Source organism: Lepidochelys kempii, chromosome 4, assembly GCF_965140265.1.
Source record: "Lepidochelys kempii isolate rLepKem1 chromosome 4, rLepKem1.hap2, whole genome shotgun sequence".
In the NCBI taxonomy this organism is placed as follows: Eukaryota; Metazoa; Chordata; order Testudines; family Cheloniidae; genus Lepidochelys; species Lepidochelys kempii.
The window spans coordinates 94,841,647-94,864,851 of record NC_133259.1 but is presented as its reverse complement, the minus strand read 5'-3'; the positions used below and the strand labels follow the sequence as shown (position 1 = coordinate 94,864,851).

The following is a 23,205-nucleotide window of genomic DNA, read 5'->3' as shown; positions in this document are numbered from 1 at the left end:
CTCAGTCTCTCCAACAGCACAACTTCCTCCCACAGCTCCTGACATGTACACCCACCTGACTAACTGGGAAGCTTTTAACTAGTTTCAGCCAGCCCCTGATTGGCTTCAGGTGTCCCAATCAACCTAGCATTCTCCCTGCCTTCTGGAAAGTTCTTAATTGGCCCCAGGTGTCTTAATTGACCTGGAGCAGCTGCCATTTCACTTATCCTGGTATCAGGGATTTGTTTAGCCTGGAGCTAATATATCTATCTCCCACAACTTTTCTATGTCTAACATGGTGAATACCAGTGAAAATGAGGTAGGCTCAAAGGTTAAAATAGGGAAAGAACAAGTTAAAAATTAGTTAGACAAGTTAGATGTCTTCAAATCACCAGGGCCTGATGAAATGCATCCTAGAATACTCAAGGTGCTGACTGAGGAGATGTCTGAGCTATTAACAATTATGTTTGAAAAGTCATGGAAGATGGGAGAGATTCCAGAAGACTGGAAAAGGCAAAATATAGTGCCAAGTCTATAAAAGGGGAAACAAGGACAACCTGGGGAATTACAGACCAGTCAGTTTAACTTCTGTACCTGGAAAGATAATGGAGCAAATAATTAAGCAATCAATTTGCAAACTTCTAGAAGATAATAAGGTGATAAGTAACAGTCAGCATGGATTTGTCAAGAACAAATCCTGTCAAACCAACCTGACAGCTTTCATTGACAAGGTTACAAGCCTTGTGGATAGGGGTTTGTGAAGCTGTATGGAATCTGGGTGACACTTGAGGATATTATGAATATCAATATTGTACAATTGTAATGTTATGCCAGATAGACCATGTAAGGTATCTGCAAAAATGCTATAATTTGCCAGATGCGATAATCTCATTTATGTGTTTGTATCACTTTTGTATTATGAGTTATAGCTATGTATGCATGTCTGTATTTCAAACTGGTGCTATGCTCCTGGGTGACACCCCAAGACAGTTTGGCATCAGCACTGCCTAGCCTGCTTGATGGCCCATTAAGGACCATCAGCTATACAACTGACCAATGAAAACCACCTTCTGACTCAGCAAGGCAGGCAGGGGCATACCTATGACAAAACTCTAAGGCTTTCAATCCAAGCACAGGCCGCATGGCAAAAGAAGATGGTAGCTGCCTTCTTATAGTCCATTTTGTCTTCAATCTTGCTTCTTACCTCTGGAGGAACTTTGCTACAAACTGAAGCTCTGAACAAAGGACTGAATGACCCATCCAAGCTGTGGATGTATTCCAGAGGGATTAGACAAATACCTATCAGGAATGGTCTAGATAATACTTAGTCCTGTCACGAGTGCGGGGGACTGTACTAGATGACCTCTTGAGGTCCCTTCCAGTCCCATGATTCTCTGATTCTATCAGAATTTCAGTTGGGGAAGTTAAAAGAACCCTTGTTTTAATTAAGTGTACTTATAAATTGCTATTCTGGAAAAAATAAGCTGTTTATTTAATTTAGAAATGTATTGCTTTAAACAATTCCTCTCCCCATCCTGCCATCAACTACATAGTACTAACTTCATGCAGATGTCTGAGATCATTCCAGACAGAAACAGCACCCAAAGAAGTCCATTTGGGTTTTTTTAATTAGAGCCCTGGGGAGAGAGGAGCACAGAAGCATGTATGAAGTGACGTGTCTGCTGGTTCTGCAGTATGTGCACACTTGTAATATAAATAGGACAGAGTGCTCATTCCGCAAAATCGGGACGGATTCTTTTTATTTAAATTTTTTTGCCTCTGTCTTGGAAATATATTTTTTTCTAAGTGGGGAGAAGTAAATAGCTTAATCAGGGGCTTTGAGTGCTTTGCTTTTTATAGGGTCTTTTGTGCAAGGAAAAGATGCCGCTTAATGGCACTGATGGTGATGTGACTGCTTGCTTTTGAAGGCTGAATTTTCTTATTGTTTTTTATAATGCTTATAATAAAGGAGGCTCATTTTTTCCCCCAAATACTTTTTTTCCTCCTCCTTCAGGTAGACCTTAGATATTGTCTTCTGGGAGTCCTTTTTATGTTGAAATTAAATTATGGATATTATCTATTATTTTTGTATTAGTGTCATTTTAATACAACCTAATGCACAAACCTTCTATCTAGGTACTTACCTGGTGCCCATCACGGTAGTATCGGAGAATTTCCAGTATTTACAAATAGAAATAACACTTTTGATCCCTACTTTTGATCCCAGCCTGTAAGATAAATACATGGTTTGTGTGGGGCGGGGGAGGAGAGAGAAGAAATTATTGAGGGAAAGCTAAATTGAATGGAAGTAGATGCAAAGTTCATTTCTTCAGGTTCCATACTATCTCCTTCACTGAGATACCAGCATGCCTTCTTCAAGTGCATTAAGCAATGTGACTAGCGGTAACACACGTGGATCTGAATGCAGTGAGGCCTGTGGTCATTCTTATTTCTTGCATGAGTGAATTCTATAGTTCAGGTCCAGCTCCTTTGAAAGTTCTGTCTCCTGCACTTGCAAGCCTCCCTGTGTTGTTCAATGGTTCTGTTACTCCAGTGGGATGCAACTGTTGTAGGACATTTGCAGAGGGACTGGTGGTCTCTTGAACACAGAGGGCCAGTTCCATGGAAAGTTATTTTAGGGCACTGAATTTTAACTCAAGGGGGAGCCAGTGCAGAGAGCAGAGCACTGAGGTGATGTGTTCACAAGGACCTGTGGTGCTAAACAGAGAGGCTGTTGCATTTTGTACCAGTTGGCGCTTTATTGGGATTTGTTGCTTCATTTCTAAGTCCAAGTTGTAATAACCAAGCGGGGGGGGTCATAAATGCATGGATCACCATGGTGACATCTGTGCCTGATAGGATGGGAGTGACATTTTCCAAGCAGTTACAGATGGAAGTGGGCATCTTTTGATGCTGGGTCTACTTGGGCATCCAATGACATTGAGGAATCCAAAGGGAGGCTGTAGACTGACCTAACAATCTGAGGGCAGATGCTCTTGATAATGGGGGGAGGTTATAGAGGAGGCAAATTCTTCAAATTGTGTTCCCTCTTCCTGCCTATGTCCCCTTAGCCTTGCCCAAATTCAGCTTTGGCCGGCTGCTGATTTTGGCTCTGCATTGGGAGAGCTGGAAGATATATGGATGATGTCTGCATAGTGTTGGCACTGCAGCCTGTGTTCTCTCACCACCCTTCCTGGTGACTTCTTGTAGATGTTGGGTACTATGGGGCTATTGTTTTTTGCTAGCTTGTCAATCTTTAATGGCACTCATTAGTTGTCAGCATTCTGATTCTGCTAGTGATCCCATCCTTTAGAGCATTGGATGAATTATACCACGTGTTGTGACAGGTGAGTGTAGGATCCAGGGATCTTGAAAGATGTGTTGTGGGGGTATTGATCATGTTTTGAATAGACAAGTAAATGAGTTTCTAATTTTCTTAGGGCATCCCTACAGAGACAGTTAAAGTAGCCTGGCTGACTTATTATTTCATTTCCATACTTTAAAAGGTTTGGGATTCTTGTAAATTTAAAATTGATTTGAAGTGCCTGGATTTCTTTCTCTCCTTCTCGTTCTGTTGCCCGAGTACCCCAAATAAGAATTTAGAGCCAATTTGTGCTACGTGGTGTATAAACAAATAACACAAATTAGTTTCTGCCTCCAAGAGCTCACAGTCTACATGATAGGCAATATATAATAGATGAATAAACTGACAAATTGGGGTGAGCTGTAAAGAGATGAAGGGATTGTCAGATAAGGAAATAGGTAACAGTAGAGACAGGTAAGAGTAGAGGCCCAGTTGTGTCTGTAGTGATTGCCAGCCTAAATAATGCCAGACGGTGGTGATTTGTAGATCTCCCAGCAAAGGTAGGTTTTAAGGAGAGATTCTTTCAAAGCATAGGGGGCAGAATGGAGAAAAGGTTCTTGAAATTTGACCCACACTGTACTCTAAAGGCTTTTGTGTGAGAATATCTAATGTGTGGTGCCCAGCACCCAGAGCGGGACTGAGCTTAGATGTTTCCATTTTAGGGCTTGTCTACACTACAAAATTAAGTCAACTTTACCTAATTCAACCTCAAACCTCTGAATTAATTAAGTCGATTGTGCATGGCCACACCATGCTCATTGTCTCAATGGAGTGCGTTCTCACTAGCAATGCCTGCATCGATGCACAAAGCAGTGCATGGTGGGTAGCTGTCCCAAATTGCAACTTGCAGCAGTGTGTTTTGGGAAGTTTGTGCAATGCTTCGTGGGACCAAAACATTGTCACAGGGGAGAATGGGAGTATTGCATCGGCATCCCATGATGCACTGTGCTCCCTCCATCATATCAACGGCAAACAACCCAGTGGTTTTCATGCTTCTGATCAGTGAAAGTCTGCTGAAAGTCACGCTGAGGGACGCATTTCCAGCTGTCAGTCATGGAAAAAAAAATAAAGGAGTCATTGTACATGAATAAAATGTTTCTATAAAAAAACCAAGCCCCTTATTATCATAGAATCATAGAATATCAGGGTTGGAAGGGACCCCAGAAGGTCATCTAGTCCAACCCCCTGCTCAAAGCAGGACCAATTCCCAGTTAAATCATCCCAGCCAGGGCTTTGTCAAGCCTGACCTTAAAAACCTCTAAGGAAGGAGATTCCACCACCTCCCTAGGCAACGCATTCCAGTGTTTCACCACCCTCCTAGTGAAAAAGTTTTTCCTAATATCCAACCTAAACCTCCCCCACTGCAATTTGAGACCATTACTCCTTGTCCTGTCCTCTTCTACCACTGAGAATAGTCTAGAACCATCCTCTCTGGAACCACCTCTCAGGTAGTTGAAAGCAGCTATCAAATCCCCCCTCATTCTTCTCTTCTGAAGACTAAACAATCCCAGTTCCCTCAGCCTCTCCTCATAACTCATGTGTTCCAGACCCCTAATCATTTTTGTTACCCTTCGCTGGACTCTTTCCAATTTATCCACATCCTTCTTGTAGTGTGGGGCCCAAAACTGGACACAGTACTCCAGATGAGGCCTCACCAATGTCGAATAGAGGGGGATGATCACGTCCCTCGATCTGCTCGCTATGCCCCTACTTATACATCCCAAAATGCCATTGGCCTTCTTGGCAACAAGGGCACACTGCTGACTCATATCCAGCTTCTCGTCCACTGTCACCCCTAGGTCCTTTTCCACAGAACTGCTGCCTAGCCATTCGGTCCCTAGTCCGTAGCTGTGCATTGGGTTCTTCCGTCCTAAGTGCAGGACCCTGCACTTATTCTTATTGAACCTCATCAGATTCCTTTTGGCCCAATCCTCCAATTGTATCCTATCCCTGCCCTCCAGTGTATCTACCACTCCTCCCAGTTTAGTATCATCCACAAATTTGCTGAGAGTGCAATCCACACCATCCTCCAGATCATTTATGAAGATATTGAACAAAACCGGCCCCAGGACCGACCCCTGGGGCACTCCACTTGACACCGGCTGCCAACTAGACATGGAGCCATTGATCACTACCCGTTGAGCCCGACAATCTAGCCAGCTTTCTACCCACCTTATAGTGCATTCATCCAGCCTGTACTTTAACTTGCTGACAAGAATACTGTGGGAGACCGTGTCAAACGCTTTGCTAAAGTCAAGAAACAATACATCCACTGCTTTCCCTTCATCCACAGAACCAGTAATCTCATCATAGAAGGCGAGTAGATTAGTCAGGCACGGCCTTCCCTTGGTAAATCCATGCTGACTGTTCCTGATCACTTTCCTCTCATGTAAGTGCTTCAGGATTGATTCTTTGAGGACCTGCTCCATGATTTTTCCAGGGACTGAAGTGAGGCTGACTGGCCTGTAGTTCCCAGGATCCTCCTCCTTCCCTTTTTTAAAGATTGGCACTACATTAGCCTTTTTCCAGTCATCCGGGACTTCCCCCGTTTGCCACGAGTTTTCAAAGATAATGGCCAATGGCTCTGCAATCACAGCCACCAGTTCCTTTAGCACTCTCGGATGCAACTCGTCCGGCCCCATGGACTTGTGCACGTCCAGCTTTTCTAAATAATCCCTGACCACCTCTTTCTCCACAGAGGGCTGGCCATCTATTCCCCATGTTGTGATGCCCAGCGCAGCAGTCTGGGAGCTGACCTTGTTCGTGAAGACAGAGGCAAAAAAAAGCATTGAGTACATTAGCTTTTTCCACATCCTCTGTCACTAGATTGCCTCCCTCATTCATTAAGGGGCCCACACTTTCCTTGGCTTTCTTCTTGTTGCCAACATACCTGAAGAAACCCTTCTTGTTACTCTTAACATCTCTCGCTAGCTGCAGCTCCAGGTGCGATTTGGCCCTCCTAATTTCATTCCTACATGCCCGAGCAATATTTTTATACTCTTCCCTGGTCATATGTACAACCTTCCACTTCTTGTAAGCTTCTTTTTTATGCTTAAGATCCACTAGGATTTCACCGTTAAGCCAAGCTGGTCGCCTGCCATATTTATTATTCTTTCGACTCATCGGGATGGTTTGTCCCTGTAACCTCAACAGGGATTCCTTGAAATACAGCCAGCTCTCCTGGACTCCTTTCCCCTTCTAGCACTTGCACCAGGAAATTGTCCCCTACGCTTTCCAAAAACTTCCTGGATTGTCTATGCACCGCTGTATTGCTCTCCCAGCAGATATCAGGAAAATTAAAGTCACCCATGAGAACCAGGGTATGCGATCTAGTAGCTTCCGCGAGCTGCCGGAAGAAAGCCTCATCCACCTCATCCCCCTGGTCCGGTGGTCTATAGCAGACTCCCACCACTACATCACTCTTGTTGCTCACACTTCTAAACTTAATACAGAGACACTCAGGTTTTTCTGCAGTTTCGTACCGGAGCTCTGAGCAGTCATTCTGCTCCCTTACATATAGTGCAACTCCCCCACCTTTTCTGCCCTGCCTGTCCTTCCTGAACGGTTTATAACCATCCATGACAGTACTCCAGTCATGTGAGTTATCCCACCAAGTCTCTGTTATTCCAATCACGTCATAATTCCTTGACATCACCAGGACCTCCAGTTCTCCCTGCTTGTTTCCAAGGCTTTGTGCATTCGTATATAAGCACTTGAGATAACCTGCTGATCGCCCCTCATTCTCAGTATGAGGCAGGAGCCCTCCCCTCACAGACATTCCTGCCTGTGCTTCCTCCCGGTATCCCGCTTTCCCACTTACCTCAGGGCTTTGGTCTCCTTCCCCCGGTGAACCTAGTTTAAAGCCCTCCTCACTAGGTTAGCCAGCCTGCTCGCAAAGATGCTCTTCCCTTTCTTTGTAAGATGGAGCCCGTCTCCTCCTTCATGGAAGACCATCCCATGGTCAAAGAATCCAAAGCCTTCTCTCCGACACCACCTGCGTAGCCATTCGTTGACTTCCCCGATTCGACGGTCCCTACCCAGGCCTTTTCCTTCCACGGGGAGGATGGACAAGAACACCACTTGCGCCTCAAACTCCTTTATCCTTCTTCCTAGAGCCACGTAGTCCGCAGTGATCCGCTCAAGGTCATTCTTGGCAGTATCATTGATGCCCACGTGGAGAAGCAGGAAGGGGTAGTGATCCGAGGGCTTGATGAGTCTCGGCAGTCTCTCCATCACAGTCTCTCCGTCACATGCTTATCTAATGGCATGTGCAGTTTCTCTGTAGACATGAACTCTCTTTGCTTCCCCTCCACTCGAAAATTTTAAACACATTTAAAATCACATTTTCATGTAGGCACTCATGGAAATTTTATCCAACCTCTAACTTCAAAAATAAGGACTATGGCTAGAGAGAAGAAAGGGGGTATGTACATAAAGGAAGTGGGATAAAAATTACACTTACATGTTTTACCAAGGGCCAGTGATAAATCAGCATGTTTGTTCAGTTCTCAGATACTCAATCTCCTGCTTCACACAGTATCTTTTGACCATATCAGTCATTTCAAAACCACGATCGTGTGAATGCATTTTTAGACCTGTCTGCCCATTTAAGTCCCAAGAGGCAAAAGGAAGCAGTTTACACTTCTGGCTAACAAAGGTTAGGCGAGTGGGAGAGTCTGACCAATGGGCTTAGATTGCCTCATTTAACAGTTAACTCATTCCCCATTTGTGTTTTTTTTTTTCTACCTCCTCTGTTCCATTACAAGCTAAATTGTCTGCTCTTTGAGGCATGGACTGTCTTTCCAATGGGTGTTTGTACAGTGCCTGCTACAATAAAGCCTTAGGCGCTAGCGTAGTACAAATAATATCCATCTGCCGAAAATATAAGTATTTGTGATTCAGTCCATATTTTGTTCTTTCTGGACAACAGCTCAAACGTTTATATGAAGACAAGTAAAACAATGCCTGTATACCAATGCAGGGAGTACGGGGAACAAGAAGGATGAACTGGAAGTCATGGTACATGAAGAAAATTATGACTTAATTGGCATTACAGAGACTTGGCGGGACAACTCCCATGACTGGAGTACCAGCGCCGAGGGATATACCTTGTTCCAGAAGGATGAGTATGGGGACAAAGTAGGATGCTCTGCATGGCAAGAATGTATACACCTTCTCCGAAGTTCCAAGAGGCTGTGAGCAGCAGACCTCCTGTGAGTCTCTGGGTGAGGATAATAAGGGAACAGAATAGTAGCGATGTTAGGGTGGAGGTCTATTATAGCCCACCCAATCAAGAAGAGGAAGTGGATGAGGCATGCTACAAACAGGTAACAATGTTAGCTAACACAACCGAGCTAAAAGAACAGGAGTGCTTGTGGCACCTTAGAGACTAACCAATTTATTTGAACATGAGCTTTCGTGAGCTACAGCTCACTTCATCGGATGCATTATTAATGGGGGATTTTAACTTCCCTGATATCTGTTGGAAGACTATTACAGACTGCCTACGGAGGCCATAGAAGCTCCTTTGCTGGAGGTTTAAAAAAGGAGGTTGGATAGCCATCTGTCTTTGATGGTTTAGACTCAACAAATTCTGCCTCTTGTCTGGGGCTTAGACTAGATGATCTTTGCAGTCCCTTCTAACTCTATGGTTCTATGATCTAGGGACTAAGGTCTTGGCTTGGATACCAGCAGCAGAGTCTCATCAGCATAAAGCAGAAATGTATATTTCTGCTTTCCCCCTTCAATTCTGTGGATGCTGTAATGGCCTCATGTTACTGCAGCAAATGGTTTCACAGCTATATAAAGTAATCACACATACACACATGCAAAAAAAAAAAACTATGTTAAAAGAAAATTATTAAGGGTGCAAAGTCAAAGTCCAGCACTCACAATTAGGAAATGTCAGGCTTAAGGTTACTTAACTTGTGAGTCCTTGACTTTACAATGTTGATAATGTTAACAGTTTTTTGATGTGTAGAAAAAGCAAAGTTAAGGCAGAAATTCCCTTATGTAGCATCATATTGACACCCACATGGGTCATCAGCAGGGCTGGAACCTTTAGCTGCGCTGCACAGACTCTTTCACTTGAGCCAACGGAGTAACTCACAGCAGTAGTAGGTTGCCATCCTCTGTGGACCAGCACTATAGGTAGATGAGACACACTTTAGCAGTGGGTTGTACAGATATTTGCTGAAAGCAGAGGGGGAATGGTGAGACTCCGGAATCTTGGATTCCGTTCCAGGCTTTGGAGGGGAATGTGATCTAATGGGAGCAGACTTTTCTGCTGGTTTTCCCTAAGCCTGTTCTTCCTTCTCCCCCATCACCTCCAACCTATCACTGCCCTCGTTCTGTCTCTTCCTCAGTCCTGGCTCCTGGACCAATCCCAGGCTCCTTGCCTGTCTGATCCCAGGCTGCTGCTGTTCTCTTCCAAGTCCCAATCTCTTTGTTTAGCCAGTCCTACTCTCCCCCTCTTAGCTCTTTATCTGAGTCCCAGTCTCCCATCCCATGCCAGTTTCTCTTCCTCCCCACACAAAGTCCATCTCCTTGCCCAACTGCCCAGCCAATCCAAGTGACCTCCTCACAGTTCCTCATCTGATCTCTCTCTCTCTCTCTCTCTCTCTCTCTCTCTCTCATTGTCCCCCTTACTGGCTCCCTGTCCTTGGCTCCCTCTCTGGGCTCTCTGTCCTACCCCAATCCCATCTCTGGCTCCCTGTTCCAGACTCTCTGCCCAGCCAGTCCTACTTATTCCCCTGCCCCCCAGCTCCTTCTCAGTTGTCTTCCACCTCTCCCTCACGGATTCCTAGCCCCAGGCTTGTCTACACAGCATGGCAATGGGCACTAGAGGGGTATGATTTCTAAAGCACACCAACGTGTTGCACGCTAACTGGCTCATGTCGACTCTGCTAGCGCACGCCAAAAATTCCCCAGTGTGCATTAGTGTAGTGTGGTCTCCTTGTCCACCAGTTCTAGTCTGTGGCACAAAGCTCCTCATCCAATCTGTTTCCTCCCTGGCCAAATAGCTTCCAGTCCCATTTTCTCTCCCCCGCCCACAGTCCCACTCTTACCAGACTACTTGTCCCAATCTACTCTTTTCTCTCTCCTCGTTCAGCTACTGTCTTCCCTGTATTCAACTCACAGGGCTTCCTCCTCCACACACTGCCTGGATGCCAGCAGGGCGTTGCTGAAAGCACAGGAAGGACAGGCTCCCTGTTGCAGGGGCCAGCCTCACCCCAGCCTGAGCCGTCATTCCTGAGAAAATCTTTGAGCCCCTCTAGCTCTGGTGTGGAGGGAGCATGCTCAGTTGCTCTGTGGTAATAATGCAGGTAGAACTGATGGGCCCAATCGCTTTGTGTGGACGGCACATGCACAGTCCAGTCACCCTTAGGAGCTCTGAAGGGATGGTGCCTGCATATGCAGTCTGGTCAACATTAGGAAATCAGAGAGGCTTGAGCATGGCAGGGGAGGGCAAAATCTGGAGATTTAGCGGCTAAAAATTGAAGATGTCTCTATTGAGCACGTCTGAACTGGCTTATAACTTGGCCAAAAGCCTTATAACTGCCAAATTTGGTCAGACTTTCATGGGAACAGCAAAAAATACATCTCCGATACAAATCCCCTGCCAGATTTCAAGTGCTTGCTCCAAAGCATGGGGGTGCTAGAGCTGTTCAAAGAAAAGGTTGCCAGATATTTTTTAACATGGGCAAAATAATGTATTTCCCCTAATGTCATTCTCTGAAATGGCTGAACTGTGTTAGCTGAACATTTCCAAACAAATTCAGCCTGAAGTAGGCACTTGGCATGGAAAATTTCAGCCCATGCTGTTAAAGCTTGGCAAAGTCATAAGAAACTAAAAATGTGGCACTACAATGGGAAGTTGTTTGGCAATCTTACACATAAGCCGTGTGCCCAGCCTTGTCTATAATGGCGCAGGTCTCTTCCCCTTCCCCAGTTCAATAGAAGTGTTTGGAGATGTGACCATTTGTTGTCATCAAGGCTGTAACTCCCTTACAGAAAGAACTTAGGCTGTGATTTTCAAAGGCACATAAGGAGTGACACACTCAACTTCCACTGAACAGAAATGCAATTTGGGCTCCTTCTTTTGAAAATCACAGCCTTAATCGAAGAACCAGTTTGCAGTCGGGTTCTCTCTCTACGTTTTCTTCCAACATACAGCAGTGAATAAATGTAAAATGTTTTATGTCATGGTGAATTTTGGCTTTATATTGTACTTGCCTTTGTACTGTTTTCTTATTTAATTGTATTTATTTGTGCTCCCCCACTATGCTTCAAACTATAAAAACACTTAATCAAAAAGACAGCAACACAGCCCTTCATCTATTAATATATTAATATTTAGACCAAATAGTGAATACAGTTGTTTTGACTCAATGACCTGTTCAGAAAACCCAGCAAACTATTAACTGACAAATTTTTATTGTGCATTGTTATGCAACAGAACAAATGAAACTAGAAGTACATAATAATAAAACCAATATTCAAATTAGGGATAACACCTGAAATAGCAAACTCTAGTAACAAATGTTTTTTATAATTAAAAATATTGACTTTAAAAAATTGTCTCACATTTTAAAGTTTTTAAAAGAAATGTGTGTTGCCACATAGAAAACAATTCACACATCCTATAGAAATTGTCACAAAAACTTACTAGTCTATATTACACTATGCACTTTGTTGTACAGTATCTGGTATTAGGCTATCCCTAACTTGTATTTACTTTACACAGTACAATCATCAATAGAAAGTATTCATAGAATGAACTACACCTTAACAATAAAAATATTAGGATTAATGGGTTTTTTAATCACAGTTTCTCCACAATTATTTGTCATAGAAAATAGAGCAAAGGCAGATTGGCACTAATGGGTATGCAGTACTGCTACACAAAGTTTCAGAGAGGGTAGATACATAAAGGACAGCAAGATTAAAGAATATATAAGACAAAGGATCTATCTTCTAGAACCATTTTAGGACTATTTTCTGAGTGAGGCGACATAACTTCCTTCTCTTCTAATTTTTCCATGTACATATCGCACTGTAAATTAATACAATACTTTTCAAAACACAGTGCTTTAACATGAATATATAGTTGTGCAATGGCTTATATGCTGTTACTTCTGATCCCTAGTGTTCCCCAGAATTTATTCCTAGTTTCTTGCAGATGTGTTCTCAGTAATACACATGGATTTACAATGCAATGAGAATACATGCCTTGGACTGGTTAGAATAAGTAGCTGTGAAAGGTTATAAATGAAGTGAGTTTGGCCAAGGGGACGATAGTTCATCATAAACCCTGGACTGATTTTGCAATCTGAAACTTTAAAAAATAAAACAAACATCTAAATTCTGTCCTCTGCACATCTGTGACTCCCGTTTGCTTCAGTGGTAGGTGCACACATACAGCTGAGGGCAGAATTTTGGCATATATAGGTCTGATCCTGAAAACTCATTTACATAGATAAATAGTCTTTACATACATAAATAGATCAGGCCACAGTTTGGTTTTTTGCACAACAGGAGAGGGCAGTATTGTGAAGTTATACCAGCATTTTAGGACAGAAGACTGACTATCCTTTACACTAAAAATAAAGCTAGGCTTACTGGTTGCTTTACCAAAATCCCTACATTATTATTTGAGAGCGGCCTGCTAATGCAGTGATATTTTTCTCTGTTATTCAAAGTGAAATGTTTTCATTTTTAATTTCATACAATTCAACATTGGAAAGAAGCCATCATAATGTTTACAAAAATACATCATGATACATAATGTCAACAAATTTACAGTACAATGCTGACTCAGGCTGTAAATATTCATTTACAATATAATGCTGACATGTTTTACAGTTCTGGTAAGTGACACCACATTAAAGACGTACCTGCGAGACTTGCACTGTCTGACCAACGTACTATTTTCTACTAATTTTTTTTTAAAGTATAAGTTCAATAGTGAAAAGCTGCAACAGAATATTTGTACTGCGGAAGGACACACATGCTGAGCTTCTTCCAAAGGAGACCATCTTGTGCCATTGATCTATCAGCAGAACCTTCTCATGACTAGAGTAAGGGATTCTGTTTAAAAACCGATGGCATGGTTACACCAAATGCAATTAAATTACTACTTAGTTTTTAGAAATTAAATTTGTTATTCTAAGTCAAATGAAGATTTAAAAAACCCTTTAAAAACATTAGAAAAAATAAAATTAAGAGGTATTGGATGTTGATGGGCCTAAAGCCTATATTGTATTAGACTGTATCTACAAAGGTATGTACAGAAGACTGTTTCCTGAAACACCATCCAGGTACAGCCTGTTAGTAGCTTCAAGGACAGCATGATCTTGCTCTATAGATGCACTGTGCTGATGATGTGCTTATTCTGACTGACTGACAGGAGGGGCACTACATACAGCAGAAACCATTCACAATGGCAGACAAAGAGGAGACAGATAAGAGGAGGAAATTATTGCATGGGGAATTAGTATTTGAGCAGGTGCCTCACTACTTCACCCTTGGTCCAGCAGGAGTTGTATAGGAGCACCTTGGATCAGAGAGACCCCTGGTGGCTGTTATGGAGAGTGTTGCGTCTAGCTTTCCCCATCCAGTAGTCACCCGTATGGTGGGGAGAAGTGAAGAAATTAGCTGGTAGATCCTCTATAGGCCCACACCCTCTGGTGAGGGATGGGGTGGAAAATATTTAGGAAAACAGGCAAAGATGAGGTAGAGATAAAGGCAATCAGAGATGGAGAAGATTCATCCACGTAGAAAGAGTTCAATATGTTTGTCAAACAGGAAGTGCTGTCTCAGGAAAAAGCTGATTCAAGAATCTAGGAGTGATGGGGAAGGCCTGACTCACCTAAAGTAGGAGGACTTAAATATGCTGAAAATGAGAGGGGAGGGTGTTGTTTCTTTGGTGTTAAATGTTTCTAGAGTGCATCAGTTTTTCAAAACTTTCCTACAGTGAACCCTATAGTGTACCCTAATCCTACTACTGAAAATCTCCAGTAAATTGAGTTTTTTACCTTGGCAACTGCTTCCAATATTGTATTCCATTGTGAATCAGCTTCATTTCTAGCACAAATATCTGTTTACAACTCTCAATCAGTTCTGGAGCCCATGCTTAAGTGCCCAATAGCCAAAAGGATAAATTGGACTTTTATTATAGAATCCCTCCCTCCATGCACCATTGAGTATCTGAGTATTAGGACCAGCTCATTCCTTGAAACAGATCAGGCAATGAGCATAAAACACAAACAATAGCACAAACAAATGCAAATGTAAACCTTTAAAGCCATAAAATACTGCAGCAAAATAAACTCTCCTGAAATGGAAATTCATGGTATAGCAAACTCATTTTTAGGAAAACTGCAGTGATTAGCTCAATACTTTAGATAAACATAGTATCTATCACTTATACACAGAAATTTTTAATGGTTTAGAAAAACCTGTTACTGTTTTGATACCTCCTAACTTAAGGATTTTGTTGCCAATGAGCACTGCCATTTTAGCACAGAAGTTTAATTTCCTGGTATTGCTGGACAAAGGAAGTACTGTTCAGGACTTGAGTACATAACATGAAATGGAATATTCCACATTTTAAGGTAACTTTTATAATTTTTCTATACTACTTTCTAGTAAAAAATAGAAGACTTCTTCCTTTGTCACAAGCCTCTGGGTTTGATTCTAAATCCCTTACTCAGGCAAAACTAATAGTAGTCAGGAATTTTGCCAGAGTTCAGTTCTGCCCAGGAATTCAGAACTGGACCCAGTATCAGCCAGCAGACAAGACAGTGACTTTTTGTTTCTTTAGTCATTTGATACCTTTTTTAAAAATTAACTTTTCTTTAGAACTAGATGAATGGAATTGCAGTTTTCCTTTGAAGATTCTATAAATGGCTTGCAATTTATACACACCAAGGAATCCCATAGGCAGGCCTTGAAATGAATCATTCTCTGTTAAGTGGAGCACTAGGACAGGCTGGAAAACCTGGAATGTTTACAGTATGAGTTCAAACATGCTTTGGATTCTTAAATGACTTCAAGGAAAGTATTTCTAGTAAAGTATCTTCTATTTAACTGGTTGCTATTGTAGTATGGATTTCCTTCATTGACATCAATCTCCAGAGCCATTTTGGATACCCCTATTGAAGATTTCTTCTTGTGAACCTTGATGGTCTATCCCTTCATAATATGAGTTACCATTATGAAGGAAAGTCCCCACTGCACGTCCTTGACGAGCATGTCCTACTGCATCGCTGAAAACCTTGTTTATCTGTTCTTCAGATGGCATCCACCAATCAGGGTTGGAAGTACAATGCATCCTAATGAACTCTGTGGAAAACAGACAGTGATAAGAAACAGATTATCTTTGTAGCATACATTGTTATTGCCCAACTAGCAAGCGCTTATAGCAAGTAATAAATAGAGCATTATTATGATGACTTAAACAGGAATAAAACCTTATAAGAAATGCCATGATAATGCCAGTTGAACCTATTTTATTTCTAGGCACACTTATTTCACCATATGCAATTGTGTGTGTATGTGTGTAGGTGTAGTTACAGAGCAATTTCTGCTTGCTGAAATAAAACAATACATTTCATAGATTTTTACGATATTGAACGTGCAATGCATGTAAAGGTTGGTATGAAATAGGAAATGCATTTTATCTGAAACCTGTAATCCTTATACACTTCAATTTTATTGTGCTTACATTCATGAGTCTTTATGGTCTTCCTCTGCTACCTAGTTTAATATATGCAGATTTCAGCAATTTATAACTTAATGTTTCAAACACTATTTCAGATTGGTATCTTTTTTCCTTTTTGGGCTGTCTTAATTTTAAGTTCTAAACTTATGTTGTGTGTTTCTGGATATGATGTTGGTGTTCTAGAGACTATACTGGCCATTGAAATAGCTCAATGAGACAGCAGGGACTAACTTGCCCTTTCACAGCCTAGCACTGGGTTTATCCATGAATGAGAAACCAAGTTGTGCCATGTTTAAGCTGGCTATTTAAATGGGTAATGCTTATGTCGAATGGCTATGTTTGTGTCACATTCTTATTGTCAAAACTACTATTCTTCTTTCACTTTTTTGTATGTGTGAAGTATTTGATTGTTAGAATTACAGAAGTGGTTTTGACAGGTTTTTAACTCTTAATGCTAGTCAGATCTCAAAACCAGAGTACATAGACTTTAAAATGACAAAATATAATTTTAAAAGTGGAAGCACTTTATTTAGTGGATGCACTACATCTTAGTCAGCAGTAGACTTTTATTTATTCTCCACAATTATTTTTTCCCCCAAGCAGCAGGATATTTCTCATTTTACTTTCTAATACTGACAGGCTATTGATACAACAGGCGGTATAAGTTAATTTCATTACTGTCACAACATCCTGAGACCAGGGAATGCTGTTATCAATAGTTGCAAGCTGATCTTTTGTAAAATGGGGACATATGATTTTTGCATCGCTACTCCAGCAATGCCCCTTCAAAAGTGGAATCTATTTCTGTTTTGAATTCCTCTTCCTGTAAATTTGTGCAAGCAATACTGTCCCTGCAGTCTAGTTATGATTGCATGAGGTTTCATAAACTGGGATGTTGCTCAAGATAATGGTTACTTGTGTAGAAACAGTGCTACAGTTTAGGCCTGCTGGGCTTTTTTAAAACTTAAAGATGGTTCCAGAGATCTTTCAATAGAAGAAATAAATCTTTAGAACTTTTATAGATGTTAATGTAAGCTTTCAGTAGTTACCACTTACGAAAGGGACAACCTTTTTAAGGAAAAATATTATTGTTTTCCACTCTTGCTCTCCAAAATGTTCATCTAATCTATTTCAGTAGGGCTACAAGCAGATCTATCCATTTTCTTCCCCCCAAACCCTTATTAATCTCTTTCAAGAAGCAGCATCTACACTGGACTTCTACAGAAGAGATTATCAAGGGATGTGCCATGTAACTTCAGAAGGCTACACTCCCCTGTGCTTCAGAATTATGGGCTCAGACTGACTGAAAACATATCTTTCTCTTGGGTGGGTGGAGGAAGAATGACAAACAAGTAATAGTTATCGAATACTAACACTTTTGTTTAGGAATAATCATTTCTTTACCCCCCACCAAAAAGAAACCCTTCAATTCCTCAAGCACTCTTCTGAGCTCTCACAGGTCCTCCCCTTGTGCAGTAAGGCAGGTTAGAAATGGCTCTCTGAAATCAGTCACTCTGGCTGCAGACAGATAAGTAGTTCTCACTTCCTGCCATGACCCCTGAGGACAGTCCAACATTATGCAATGCCAAGGATCACCAATACTACCTTCCTTTGGGTAGGGGCTAGAGAGGCTCAGTTGGATCCCTGGCACTGCAGAATGTTGCACTGCCCATACACTGCCTGGCCAACCCATGGGTATACTAATTTATAAATCTCTACCAAGCAGTTTAACAGGCAAAATGGAGCCCAGACATTTTGACCTCCTGTGCAAGATTCTAAATTATTTATGGAAATGCCACTTTTTCCACAGAGGACTACAGGGTACACACATCTATAGCACATGTCTAGTGGTTCAAAAATGATAAAGTTCCAGAGGGCAAAGTCTTGCGCATTGGCTGCCTTGGGATTGGAGAGAGTGCAGTGACAGAAGGGGTGGCCATTAGGTGTATGTGAGATGCCTTTTAAAGCCAATAGGTATAACTGAAGGTGGCACCACGGATGCCCCATTGTCTCCTGGTCCTGTCCCTGCTCAAAATCTGGCTTGGCAACTGAGGAAGCATAGAGTGGTGGTAGGGTTTGTATTATATTTCTGCTCCTGTATAAATTACAATTGAATTTAATAAATCTTAGTAAAGCCTGATGCACTTCTGTTCAACTTTTAAGTCCTTAACTTCCAGAGAACTTGACACCTTGAGTCCAGCTCCAAACCTCTCTGCAGCACGCTGCATACACTGAAATGCATTGTCCCCACTTCTTTTAAGCTCTGATAATTCATTTTATGTTGCTTTAACATCTGGTGAATCTTTTGTGTAGCAGAAAATACCATGCCTCCAGTCTGAGTTTATGTAAAAATAATACTTTAAATGTATTATGTGATTATGTAAGTATATTACAATTAAAAGTCTGCTCTGCCAGTCCTTGTTAGTTACTTCTAATCTAAATGGATAGAAGTTCAGTCTCAAATGTAACCATTTCTGCTTCTGGTGTTTTCCCTGTATTTTCCTTTTCATTGCTTACTAATAACTTCATAGGTTTTATGTTGTCAATCGCTTTGGAATGACTTTTTGCACATGTAGTGCTATGAAAGTTAGGCTAATTTAAAAGAATGAAATAGATATTATATTTGTGAAGTGGACACACTAAGACTAATGCCAAGGGCTTTTTTTAAACCAAGCTAGTTAAAAAGTTTTATGTGAATCATTATAAACGCTGACAACAAGCCTTAATAAAATATCAGAAAAACAAAATAGGAATTGCCATAGCAGATCAGAGCAGTGGTCCAACTTGTTAGCAACAAATCCCACAGTGAACAATTATGAAATAACCTGCCACAAGAGGAATTTCCTCCTAACCCCTCTGAGTTAATGTTGGCTTACATCCTGAAGAATGATCCCTTATAAAATGTATACACATATACTGTATAAAAATTGTAATTTACATGTGGATGTTCTCTTTATCCATATAAAATGTCCAGTCCTGTTTTGAATGCTACTAAGCTTTTGGCTTAAATGGTATATTGAGTCATTGAGTTCCATGGTTAATTATGTCTTGTGAATGTCCCCCTGTTCTTGTATTATAAGAGGATAAATAGGAGTATTTGATTTACCTTCTCTATGCCTTATCATGTAGCCTCTTATTTGACCCCTCTCTAAATTAAACAACCCCAGTCTCTTCAATTTCTCCTCTCATGGAAGTTTTTCCATGTCTCTAACCACTTTTGTCATCTGTCTCGAAAACCCTCTCTATTTCTGCTGCAGTAAGCTGAAAGCTTATATTTAGCCAGAGCCAATGTGGTGAAATGAGATCACATATGGTGGACACTGAGCGAAAAGATGCAGTACCTCTGAGACATGTTACTTTTACTGGATCCAGAGGACGTCTTTCAGGACCTGTCTCTCCTGACTGCACTGACCTTTTCCTTTTTCCAAGGCCGCATGAGTACTTAAGCTCATCAGTTGTGAAAACAAATCTGATGAGATATCGAAGTAGCCGCCTTCCATCTTTCTTTGAAGAATTTACAGCCTCATCCCACTGTTTACTAGTGATGTAGACAGGATAGTTGTTCAGCAACTGCTTGCTTCCCTGGAAAAGTTAAATATTTCTATTATTTATTTTACAAGGCAAATAAGTAAAGACTATGTCAGTTGCAAAGAAAAATGCTTTTAACTAGCTGAGATGCTGACAATGAGATACCTACAGAATGAATAATTGCTCATACTGAGAATGGGGATTTCTAAAATTACATTTGCATTTTCTATAACAAGACCCAGTGAGGTATGAAGGATGCTTTTTGAGAGAGTGCTATTTATATCTTGAACTTTAACAGGTAAGCTAAAAAGTGTGAAGCTCCAATGATTGGGGATACATTTAAATATAACCTTTCCTTCTTAATCTATTAAAATGTGCAAAAATGTCTTTGAAGAGTGTGATCAAACAGGTCTCTTTATGGCAGCCGACAGTTCACTACTTCAGAAGTGACTTTTTACAGTCTATTTTTATAATAAATGTATTACTTTTTGTTGAACACACCTAAAACCTGACATCAGTTGTGTTAATGTGAAAAATATAAGGAAAATAAATAAACCTGAACTGTAAAAAACTAAAAGCTTCATTACTATTAATGAATGCCACATTAACTCAAATGATAGCTTTACACAAATGCTACTATGTCAACTGGAAACAAATCTGACTTTTAGTCTTCATAATTTATTTGCGCTTTAAAATTCCAATTCTAAATAGATGCAGAGGGACTAATTATGGGAATTTCTGTAACCCATACAACATTTATAAGCCAACTTTGGTCAATTGCACCTAAACAAATTTACTTTAGTTCTTGTTGCCTGTAAAATTCTACAGCATAGGACAAATTAATTAACCCAAGTTCTCAGTTTTAATGTACTTGTTCAAAAGTAATTAAGCTATTTAAAAAACAATTTCCTAGAGACTCATTCACTTTTACCGCTACATACATTTATTGCAACTTATAAATCTAGCACAGTTTCACCAAATTAGGCCTGCTTCATAAAAGCATTATTAGAGTAAACACTTTCAATGAGAGTTCATTAAGAAAATGAGTTCAGTGAAATACTGTCTTTTGAATTAGTGGAATCTGGGGTACTCTACTGCAGGTGTCACTTGTGGCCCCTCTCTCCTAATGCAACACTATTTGTTTACAAACAGCTAGTGCACAATGTGAATTTAAGAAAAAATAGTATACAATTCCCTCCCCTCTCCCCAGCATCACCCACATGTTTATAAAGCCTACTGGGAGATGGTTTGGGAGGTATGTGCCTCAGACACCCATTACTTTTCATTTTTTATAAGTTTGGTAAATCTGTGAAAACCCAGCAAAAGCTCAGAGGGGTCCTGGTGTATGGCCGATCCACACAAATCATAGCTCGGGGTGAGTGTGCAAAGGTAGTTGAAAACTAACCTTGGCATTTTATTAATCCTATTGCTACATGTGATGGGGTGGATTAGGCCCAGAGGCCCCCTGCTGGAGGCCTCAGGGCCCTACCACACCCCATTCCAGAAAGGAACTGTAAAGAAGTCCTCCAGTCTGCCTAGAGTGGCTGTGGGGGAAGCAGCCAATCAGAGAGGCTGCAGGGAAGAAGCCAATCAGGGTCCAGCAGGCTAGTATAAAAAGAGCTGCTGGGGCAGATTAAGGTTAGTTGCTGCTTAGAGCTGGAGGAGTGTGAATGGTATTCCTGGCTGGCTGAAGAAGCTATAGAACCTCTGACAAGAGCAATTGCTGGCAGGAGAGCAGGACAGAACTCTTGGGTGGCTGCTGGGACTGAGTACAAGACTTCAGCACTATGGGGTTTGTGTTTGTTTTCACAGACAGACTGTGTGTGACTCAGCTAGAGGGCTGAGTTGCTGAAGACCTACTACAATTGTAGAGAAAAAGAGTGCAGGTACATGTACTCAGCCAGGGGCTGCTACCTCTAGTCAGGGCCCTCTGCACCATGTTGCAGCAGCCTGCATTAACTTATGCCATCTGCAAATTGCTCTGAGGGGCTGATATCCTAGTCAAGGAGCTCTGTGGTGCAAGGGCATCCTGGCCACAACCTCTGTTCCCAAGCCTCACTCCCTCTCCTCTGCTCTGCTGGCAGTAGGGAGGGGGAATGGTCTAAGAGTCACTGTGCTAGCTCTGTGTAACTAGAGGATCACCCTTACTCTGAGATGAGCCTCCCTGGGCCAGATCCACCACTGATTGGCCACAGGAGTATCTGACCCACTGTTTTTATCAGTAACTTGCTTGTAATCTTTCATGTATAAAGCTAGTTATCCTCCATTTCTAGGCTATTGGAATTTCCTTGTTAAACTATTAGGTGTATATAAAAAATTCTGATAAACTAGAAAGAAAATAAACATTCGGTGTTTGTACTAGCAAAATATACAAACTCAAAGTATGACCTCTGAACCAGAGCAGTGCCCGTTAGGACTGTGGTCTTGTCATCTCTCAAGCTAAGCAAGATCTGGCCTGGTTAGTAATTGGATCTGGTCCCACTATGTTCATTGTGGATTAAGCACTTGGCTGAATTGGGGCCTCATTAAGCAGCAAGTTGCCCTAAAAAGTTAGTGTGGAGTGGAAAGCATTGTGCCGATAGAAGTGCAGTCTTTTCAATGCAATGTAAAAAGGCCCTGATTGCATGTGGTCCTCTAAGAGTTCATGACATTGTACTTGACTTAATTCCAGCTATCCCTAACTATATCCCCTCCCCCCTGAAAATACAGTCTGTTAGGATATTTTTCTTCATTGCCTGTCTAAAGAGACTGTAGTATTGAGGTGCTCTCTTAAACGGTTGCTATATTTTAATCCAGACATAGCTACGTTAATTCCTGTGTATTTAAAACCCTTTGGGGCAAAAGACTCTTGATAAATGTAAGATGCATTTTGGTGCATCTGACCGTAGTTAAAACAAAATAACTAAAAAACAACATCCTAAAGAAATATAACAAGCATATCCTGGAGGAAAGATTCAGAGTACAAATGAATTCATGCTTATACCTATACATGAGTAATCTTTTATTCATAAGTTTAAACTCTTCATATTTTTTTAATTCAATCAAAAATCCTCTCCCATCATAACACATTATCTCCAATGGATAGTTACAGAACAACCAGTTTTTACAATGGCTTCAAAACTCTGGTTAAGCAAAAAAAGGAGAGAGAAAGGAAAATGAGAGCTTGCAATTCTTACTGTGAATGATCTTTGATAAATACAGCTTTCAATAAAATCAAACCACTTGGAATAAAATAAGGTGAGAAGCAAAGTGACACACAGTCTTGGGGGCAGATCCTCAGATAGTGAAATCTGCTATAGCTCCACTTAAGTCAGTTTGGACCAGCTGAGCATCCACTCCTTGCACTGTATCTTCCATGTATATGGGAGAAATCAAAGTCTGAATGGCAGAAGCTCAGAATAACTAAGTATCTTCCCTGTAAGTTGCATGGGTGGTGGATAGTCGGTGGAGGTATTTGAAAATATTTACAGGAAGAGAGAGCTGTCAACTTCAGATCTGGACGTTCTAAAAAGGCTTACACACCAAAAGCCATCTTCCCCAGACATGTTCTTTCTAGGTCTGGGTTGCAGCATTTTGGGGGAAATATTAGGGAAAATTGCTCTAGAGCTGA

General features: G+C 41.3%; 1 protein-coding gene across 2 annotated transcripts in view; it reads right to left on the bottom strand.

Annotated features, from left to right (window-relative positions):
- Positions 1-11,929: 11,929 nt before the first annotated feature.
- The window catches only part of BEND4 (BEN domain containing 4), a 34,855-nt gene continuing 23,579 nt past the window's right edge, over positions 11,930-23,205 (bottom strand). The window contains exons 4-5 of one of the 2 annotated variants that reach the window (XM_073342155.1): positions 19,409-19,649; positions 11,930-15,688 (exon numbers count right to left, since the gene is read on the bottom strand). In XM_073342155.1, the coding sequence (XP_073198256.1) occupies positions 15,471-15,688; positions 19,409-19,649 (459 nt within the window). In that variant the 3' untranslated portion in view covers positions 11,930-15,470. The remainder of the gene's footprint in view (positions 15,689-19,408; positions 19,650-23,205) is intronic. The other variant, XM_073342156.1, reaches the window with a different exon arrangement.